Below are 9,883 nucleotides of genomic sequence, written 5' to 3'. Positions count from 1 at the left end.
AATGAGTTTTCATGAAAATTTATTAAAAGTTCATATATTCTTACTTTACATATTAGTAATAAATAAAAAATTTATAACTATTAGTAATTATAATGTGGTACCTATAATACAAATAAAAATAGATAATCATTTTTAAAACGTTTATTATTTTATATACTTAACGTTTATTGGTAGATATATTTTAAATAGATTTAAAATCCACCAATCACGAAGTAAATTTTTTTAAGAAGAAAATGAAAGATATAAGAGAAGAAAGGAAGCATAAAAAATGAAAAAGCAAGTAGAGATTTGACAGAAACGTTCCTTCTTCCTTGTATATATGATTTTGGTGCGTTCAACATTCATACGCGGTTCAACAAACACTCAATGTGGCGCTTGAGTTTGGAAGGTTATGGATTAATACTTCGGGGTGTGGCATCATATCGTGATTTATAAACCGAATAAAATATAATGTGCGTGTAACGTTGAATAAAATATTTATTCGTTCATGGGATATCTAAGAAGTTGTCTTTAGTTAGTATGTTTCGCGCGTTTTTGTGAAAATTCAATGGACGTTGAACTTACTCTGCACAAACGTAAATCATTTTTTGAATAATTTTTTAATAATAAAATCATATATTATAGACCATCAAAGGAACAGTTTTTTACTAACATTCGAAGAAAACATCATGAATAGTGAAGTGTCTGTGTCATGTTTGTGGAACTTCTTGTTTTGATATATTTCCAAATGAAAAGTTGTTACTTGTTGTTAAGATATATTGATTGCTATTAAAAAGGATATAGTCCATGAAATCACGTGTATTAAACACTACGTGGGATGTTGGGTCCTATCACCCCCACTCAATCCCACGAATATACCGAAATGTCTCGTCTAGCCGACTACTTTGTAGTAGTGGGCTATGATCACGAGAAAGAAAGTAAGATATCATTATATGCCTATATTTAATATTATAAGAAAGAATACAATAATGATGTTAATAATATTATAGGGGGTGGTATTAGTAGTGGGATCATTATACAAAGATTTCCAGAAAAAGATTGGTCTGATACACCATTTATTGAGGGTATAGAATGGGTAAGACTTATTATTTATAGGCTTCTTTAGTGGTCTACAACTAATGGTTATTCATTTCATAGTTTTGTCAACCTCAAGGATGGGCTTTATCAACAGAAAGACAAGAACCACGCTTTTTTGTATCGATATTAACAGATATCGATGCAAATCGTCATTATTGCGCTTGTATGTGTTTCAATGAGACAGTCTCTATAATGCCAAGTAAACCTGTAGATGAAGAAGAAGAACCTGTTGATAATGATAGCCGTTCTTTGGTTAGATCAATGCCTTCTATTGCACATCATAGCATTATGTATGCTCCTAAATGTCTGGTGCTGGTTTCCAGATTAGATTATATTGAAACTTTTAGGGTATGTAAAATGTCAAACATCAACAGAGAGTTGATTAAAAGATAATATCTAAAAAATGACAAAAAATATTTTTTTCTTAGAACTGTCTTGGCATTATTTACACAGTATATGTAGAAAATCTTGGAATACCATTAGAGACATTAGTGGGAAATATATTAGGATGTATACAAGTACCACCTGCAGGAGGACCTCAAGTACGATTTAGTATTGGAGCAAGTGATCGTCAGGCTCTTCAACCACCAATTAGTCCTTCACTTCCAATAACTCATACTAGTGTAAATCTTTTATTTCAACAATTAGGTAAGAAAAAGCTAATAATTGTTCTATATATATATATATGTCTATGAGTGTGATTGAATATGTTTTATTTTAAATATTTATAACCTTTTTTTCTTAATTAAATAGGTATTCGCAATGTACTAGTGTTATTTTGTGCAGTTATGACAGAGCATAAGATACTCTTTCACTCTGCAAGCTATTCTAGATTAACTGAAGGATGTCGTGCTCTAACTGCATTGATGTATCCATTTAGATACACACATGTTTACATTCCTCTTTTACCTGCGGCTCTAGTCGAAGTACTCAGTACACCCACGCCATTTATAATGGGAGTACATAGTTCACTCAAGCACGAGGTTGCAGAACTTGTAAGAAAAACTTTCGTTAATTTAAAAATAATATTTATTTAATATTATCTATGGAAATACATAATTCTTTTGAACAGATGGATGTGATAGTAGCCGACTTAGATGGTGGATCTATAATGGTTCCTGATGGAGTATCACTTTCTTTGCTCCCAGAACCTCTTCTTTCACAAACACAAGATGCATTATCTCTTGTTTTACAACCAGAACTAGCATGTGCAGATTATGCATTTCCTCCTCTTGCTACAAGAGCTCCACATCCTCCAATGTTAGATAAAGAATTAAGAGCAGTTTTTATGAGAACTTTTGCTCAATTGCTACAAGGTTATCGTAGTTGTCTTACATTAATACGAATTCATCCAAAACCAGTTATTACTTTTCACAAGGTAATTATTATCATACATTTCTTTCTTATTCTATATTTGTGTATATTATAATTTCATTTATATTTATATTTTTAGGCTGCTTTCTTAGGAGAACGTGGTTTAACAGATTGTGACTTCACAACGAGAGTTTTAGATTGTATGTTTTTTACATCTTTTATTGCAGAAAGAGGTCCACCATGGAGACCTTGTGATGTATGGGATGAATTATACAGCAGTTTAAGTGATCAGTTAAAACAGGAAGCACAAGATCATAGTCAGTATTAATAAGTTCTTAATTCGATAAATATTACATTTATTCTAAACATTAAGATTTTGTTTTTATATTCAAGGACTTGTTTTAACACACATTCAAGAACTTGCACAACAATTATATACGAATGAAAATCCTAATCCTCAACCATATGTACAAAAGATCTTAAAGCCACCAGAAGGAGCCTTTGCAAGAATTCATCAACCTCTTTTACCTCGTGTCAATCCAGAGCAAGTACAAGCAATTATAGATGAAGGTCTTGCCAAAAACAATTTAAATGTTAGGTTGGTATATTTTTTTATTTTATAATCTATAATATCATTTTATACTATTAATACATAATTTGTCTTTATATCATTTAGATTGACATCATTAAGACCAATTCAACCACGTATTGTACCTATAGGCCCACATATTTCATTTGTTCATGATACTAGACACTTGGTGAGCAATTCAGCACGCAGATTAGAAGTGTTGCGTAATTGTATAAATTGTATATTCGAAAATAAAATATCAGACGCTCGTAAAACTTTCCCAGCAGTTTTAAGAGCTTTAAAAAGCAAAGCTGCTCGATTAGCTCTTTGTATGGAATTATCTCAGCATGTCGTTGGTAATAAAGCCATGCTAGAACACCAACAATTTGATTTGGTAGTGCGTTTAATGAATTGTGCATTACAAGATGATTCCTCAATGGATGAACATGGTGTAGCTGCTGCTCTTCTTCCTCTTGCAACGGCATTTTGTAGGAAACTTTGTACAGGTGTTATACAATTTGCATACACTTGTATTCAAGAACATCCTGTGTGGCAAAATCAACAATTTTGGGAAGACGCTTTCTATCTGGATGTACAAAAAGATATAAAACGTTTATATCTACCTGGTGATAATTCCCCGCCAAGACTTGCAAATGATAGCATTTTAAATCCTATCAGTCCACGAGAAAATAAGGAATTTCCATTTCGTGATCGTTATTCCATATATCAAACTCAGGAACCCTCAGCTTTAGAAATTGCTGCTGAACAAATGAGAATTTGGCCAGCTATTGATCCAGAAAAACAAAAAGAACTTATAGCAAGCGAAGAAAGTACTATGTACAGTCAAACCATTCATTATGCCAACAGAATGGTATACTTACTAGTTCCTCTGGATATTGGTGCAAAAACTCATCGTCAAGATAATGTTTATGATGATGAAAGAGCTAGTAACAGTATTACAAACAGGTACATTTTTATATATGTATATTCATTTTTTTTTTTCCTATCTATAAGTAATAATTTTTTGTTGGGAAAAAAGTGTGGCAAGTGACAGTGGTGATGCAGAATCTGGATTCGAGGAAACTGATCCTGGTGAAACTGGTAGTGTTGTTATACGCATGGTTTCACGATTTGTAGACCGTGTTTGTACTGAAGGAGGTGTTAGCGCTGAACATGTAAGGTGTCTTCATCAAATGGTTCCTGGTGTTGTTCATATGCATATTGAAACTCTTGAGGCTGTACATAGGGAAAGCAAGAGATTACCACCAATACAGAAGGTATGTTATATGTTCATAAAAATAATTAAGATAAAAAAGAAATCAAATATAAAAATTTCTTTCTTTTTTTTTCATCTTTTTTACAGCCTAAAATCTTAACACCCAATATGTTACCTGGTGAGGAAGTCATAATGGATGGTTTGCGCGTATATCTTCTACCAGATGGTAGAGAAGAAAGTTCTGCAGGTCTTCCCAAAATACCACCATTGTTGCCAGCAGAAGGAGCTATTTTCCTTACTAATTATAGAATAGTATTCAAGGGAATACCCTGTGACCCATTTGGTAATTATATTTAACTTTTATTCTTGTTACAATTATATATAAATTAGTTTACAATTACTCATTTTTATTGATATTTTCATTAGCTTGTGAACAACTAGTAGTTCGAGCTTTTCCTGTTACATCATTAACCAAGGAAAAGCGTGTTGCTGTACAGCACTTGGCACATTTAGATCAGTGTCTTCAAGAAGGACTACAATTACGTTCGTGTACATTTCAATTAATAAAACTGGCATTCGACGAAGAAGTAACGCCAGAAAACATAGAAACATTGAGAAAATTAGTTCACAAAGCACGTTATCCACCACATATATTTCATCATTTCGCATTTAATGGTCAAGCATTAGTTACACAAACTGCCCATCATAAAGGAAAGGAAAAAAATGCTACACTGAAGTAAGTATAACAGATAATCAGAACTAATTGTTCTTATTATTTTTTCTTTTTTTTTGTTTTTTGTTTTTTTTCTTCTCTCATATTCATGCTCATTTTACAGAGGATTTGCCAAAAAGACCCTTTTGAAAACAGCAAGAAAGGCTGGCTTTAAACCAAAACAATCATCAAAAAGGCAAAAATACGTTTTACCAAACATGAATTTAATGACCAATAATAAATACATGACATTACCTGGACGAATGAGTTTACCAGTCACTGATAACAATGACTTAAGTCATGATGATGATCTCAGCAGTAAGTTTTGTTACAATTAGTTAGCAGTTACTTTTGAAGTAATTATACTTGTTAAATTACTTCTATTTAATATGAAATATTTAATATCTGCAGTTGATGATTATGAAATACCAGGAATTGTAAGTCAGCCTCCAACCGATGCAAAGACTTTGGAACGTCTTTCTGAACGCAGTTATGTCAAAGATTGGTATCGATTGGGTCTATATGCTAATGGGCCATATAGTAATCGACGAAACGAGCCTTTTAGATTGTCTTCTGTGAATTGTGCATATATGATCTGCAGAAGTTATCCCGCTCTTCTCATAGTTCCTACATCTGTATCGGATGAAAGTATTCGAAGGTTTTGTCGGCTTTATCGACATAGTAGAGTTCCAGTTATTACTTGGAGGCATCCAAGAACGAAGGCACTTCTTGTTAGAGGTGCTGGTTATCATGGTAAAGGTGTCATGGGTATGTTAAAGGCTCATCCAACTTCAGCTGCTAATTTAAAAGGTATAATTCAATTAACTAAAAATTATAGATCAAATTAAATATATTTATTTTAAATAAGTATGTCATAATTATAGCAACTTCATCTGAAACAACGTCTTCCTTGGAACAAGAAAAATATCTTATGGCTCTTGTAGCTGCTACTCCATTATCTGTATTGCGTCAAGGTTCAGCATGGGGCATGTCTGATTCCTCTCTTAGCATAGATTCATTATTATTAGCTGCAGAGGATCGTAATGCCACTCCTGAACAAACTAGACGAAATCCATTCAATAAAGCTATAGGTACATTAGGGTATGTTCTTCTTTATAATAATACTATTATATATTATTTATATAGAAAATAATAATATAGCTTATCCTTATCTTAATAACTTAAGATCATCAGGTGGTAAAGGAGCAAAAAATTTTGGACGCTGGGGCTCACTTAAAGATAAAAGACATAATTCTCAAGCTTCATTAACTTCTGTTCATCAACGTGGTACAGTGAGACATTCTGCTGACTCAGATAGTGGAACAGAATGTGTTCATACTTTTCAACGTGCGGCTCTATATATTCTTGGAGAAAAATCTCACATGAAGGTAATTAAATAAAGAGAAAAAAATATTGCTAATTAATTAGAATTTTCTGTTGATACAACTAAATATTTTTCTGTTTTTCATTTTTTTTTTTTTTTTTTTTTTTTGCTAAAAGGGTGTTAAAACAGAATCAACTCCAAAAACTGATTTTATACCAGTAGAATATTTTGATGTAAGGCATACTAAAGCTGCATTTAAAAAACTTATGCGAGCATGTGTTCCAAGTTCTCCAAATGTTGAACCTGATCAAAGTTTCTACAAGTAAGTCTATCGTCCTAAATATTCGATTTATAAAATATTTATGTATATTTTTTATTGATAAATAACTTTTTTCTCTAGATTAATTGAAAGTTCAGAATGGTTACAACAATTACAAAATTTAATGCAATTATCTGGAGCCGTAATCGACCTGATGGATGTACAAGGTTCATCAGTTGGAGTTTGTTTAGAAGATGGTTGGGATACAACAGCAACCGTTTGTTCTGTTGCTCAAGTTTGTCTTGATCCACACTATAGAACTATTGACGGTTTTCGAACTTTGATCGAAAAGGAATGGCTTGGTTTTGGTCATAGATTTGGCCATAGGAGTAATCTTGCTGCAAATTCACAAACAACAAATTTCACTCCCACTTTTCTTCAATTCCTTGATATAATACATCAAATTCAAAAGCAATTTCCATTGGCATTTGAATTTAATGATTATTATCTTAGATTTTTGGCATATCATTCAGTATCTTGTCGATTCCGCACATTTTTGTTAGATTGTGAATTTGATAGAGTGGAGTGTGGTATTGCTGCTGTTGAAGATAAGAGAGGTTCATTGACGAGCCATCATAAAGGTGTAGATACAGGTAGCGACGATGAAACAATATATCCTGGTGGTAGATTAGTTGGAACGAGTACTGGTTGTAATTTAGGCCAGAGTATATTTGACTATATCGAAAGACAACATGCAAGATGTCCTCTATTTTATAATTTTATGTATTCGCCAAATACTGAACATTACGTTTTGAGACCTGTTTCACATTTACCAAATCTTGATATTTGGCAATATTATTTAGAAGAAGAATTAGCCCATGGTCCAGCTTATGATTTAGAAGTATTGCAACAAGATTCTCAACAAGAGGAAGAAGCAGAAGCTGCTGATGGTATTGTGAAGAGTAATCGAAAAGTAGTCACACAAGGGTAAATATTTAAACAAAATTTAAACATTCATATTTCTCTAACATATCTTGTATATATTTTAGTTATGATGGAATTAGTGCTATGGTACCTGATCAATTTTCACATCTTTTGGAAGAAATCCATAAATTAGAAACTGAATTAGGACATTTACCCCAGAAATGGAAAGTCCTTTGGGATAAACTTGAATTACCTAATACAGATTCATTAGCTGTATGTATTACAGAAGATAGATCTTTTAAAATTGTTATTATTATAAATATTTCCATTTATATATATATTTGTGTTATTATTTTTTTTCTTTTAATTTTTTTTTTTTTCTAGCGACACGCATCATTTAGTACAGCGCTTGTAAGATATCATGGTAGATTAATACATAAGCGTTCTACTTTTGAACTTTTATTAAGGGGGAAATTAGCTGGTGGAAATACAGCTGGAAACGAAGGTTCTGTTTATGCACATCCACATAGGTAATTATACAAGCAGATTTTATTCAACGAGTTAAAATATTTTACAATTTTTTATCCTAACATTCTTTTTCAAAGGTTTGACAGATTAGATTCAGCTACTCCAACTCATTGTGATGCATGCTCCGGTGTGTTATGGGGACCCGTAAAAGCTGGTTTGCGATGCGTTGATTGCGGTCACGTTTGTCACGATAAGTGTGCAGATGCAGTGCCAAAAAATTGCACAAAATACAAAGCAGTAACTGATAATCTACAGACTCATACTCTTACACGAAGCGGTGGAGATAATGGAAGTGTTAATTCAAGTAAGATCATTTTCTTGAATTATAGTAATTTATTTAAATGTATAGTTCATAAAATATCATAATATGTGTTTATATTAACAGGTGTAACTACAATACAAACATCTTCGCAACAATATTATGAACAATTCTCTAGTAACGTTGCGGAAAATAGAACTCACGAAGGATATCTTTACAAGCGAGGTGCTTTATTGAAAGGTTGGAAGCAAAGGTGGTTCGTATTAGATTCTATCAAGCATCAATTAAGGTATTACGATGCAATGGAAGATTCTCATTGTAAAGGATACATAGGTATGTTATATTTATATAAAAATTATAATAAAATTTATGGACGATTAATAAATTTTATTGAATTTATCCAAATATATTAACATTACAGATTTGGCAGAAGTTGTGTCTGTTACTCCAGCTGCACCAATGCCAGGGCCGCCAAAGAAAACAGATGACAAATCATTTTTTGATGTAAAGCATACAAATAACATTCTTCTTATATATTACATGATATTTTAAATGTTTCTTCATATTTTTAGCTCCGTACAAATCGAAGGACATACAATTTTTGTGCTGGTGACGCAGCAACTGCACAAGAATGGATTGAGAAGGTCCAAGCATGTTTACAGTAGCACCTCAGCTTGATCATTATTCTAATTTAAATCGTGCAAGTGACTGATAGAATAATACAAGTTATACTTTTGTTATATAATCTTGTATAGTCCAAATACATACATACACACACATACATACACACACACACACATATATATATATATCATAGACTGCGATAATTTTGTTTTAAGTTTTTAAAACTGTGGAAATTGTTAGAAAGAAAACAGGTCTCATAAAATTAATAGTGTCGCACTCACATTATTGTCGTAGATTCAATATGTGAATGTAGAGTGTACATTGTGATTATGCTATTATATTAAGTTAAAATGATTTCAGCTGGAAGAGGAGAGATCGCTATATTTGCTTTGTCAAACGTTAACATCTTTTTTACCTTGTTTATATTTACGTTAAAAAGTATAAATGAAAATCATAAATATATGTAAATGTCAAAATGTTAGGTTAAACTCTGTATATATTTATATATATATAGTTACATATACTATATATATATATATATCTCTCTCTTGATGTAATATTAATGTACCGTTATTACTACATTATTGTTATTACTCGACAGCCCTAATCTTTACTTTTTAAAACACTGAACCATACAAACATTTTATTTCAATCCATAAATCAATACCGACTGAAATGTTTATTTAATAATTTTTTTTTTTTTTTTTTTTTTTTTTTAATTCATACCTCCTCTAGAGCTAAATTGACAATATTTTTAATTTATTCTTTTTATGAAAAAATAATAATCATACAGTGTATTTTTTTTTTAAATATCAACAAACAACAGGTATTCTAACTACGTGAACCACCTAGTTTGTCAGTATTGAGATGTGTCTACATTGAAAGAAAATCAATGACAATGTCCTAAATATGTCTATGCTCAATTTATTCAATGATGCGTCAAACCCAGGGATGCTGCGGGTACACATTAGTTCATGCACCGCAAGGTACATGAACTAATCATCTAAGATATATAATAAATAAAATATAAAATGTGGTGAAGAAATTTTACAAATTTTTGATTAAAAAATCGTATAAA

General features: G+C 31.6%; 1 protein-coding gene across 1 annotated transcript; it reads left to right on the top strand.

The window, feature by feature from the left end:
• Positions 1–292: 292 nt before the first annotated feature.
• Positions 293–9,287, top strand: Sbf (SET domain binding factor). Its single transcript, XM_035870363.2, has 24 exons — positions 293–917; positions 990–1,075; positions 1,138–1,425; positions 1,506–1,725; positions 1,831–2,072; positions 2,150–2,455; positions 2,531–2,708; positions 2,785–2,989; positions 3,068–3,925; positions 3,999–4,236; positions 4,323–4,518; positions 4,602–4,911; positions 5,012–5,205; positions 5,299–5,697; positions 5,772–5,988; positions 6,074–6,275; positions 6,388–6,533; positions 6,612–7,457; positions 7,520–7,667; positions 7,779–7,924; positions 8,000–8,226; positions 8,308–8,514; positions 8,603–8,685; positions 8,754–9,287. Exons 1-24 carry the CDS (start codon positions 818–820, stop codon positions 8,844–8,846), a joined length of 6,135 nt encoding a protein of 2,044 aa, XP_035726256.1. The 5' UTR covers positions 293–817; the 3' UTR covers positions 8,847–9,287.
• The last annotated feature ends 596 nt before the right edge of the window (positions 9,288–9,883 follow it).

This window comes from Vespa mandarinia, chromosome 17 (genome assembly GCF_050613455.1).
Source record: "Vespa mandarinia isolate Hongniang chromosome 17, ASM5061345v1, whole genome shotgun sequence".
Taxonomy (NCBI): domain Eukaryota; kingdom Metazoa; phylum Arthropoda; class Insecta; order Hymenoptera; family Vespidae; genus Vespa; species Vespa mandarinia.
The sequence above is the reverse complement of the archived record's forward strand: the minus strand, read 5'-3'. Positions and strand labels throughout refer to the sequence as shown.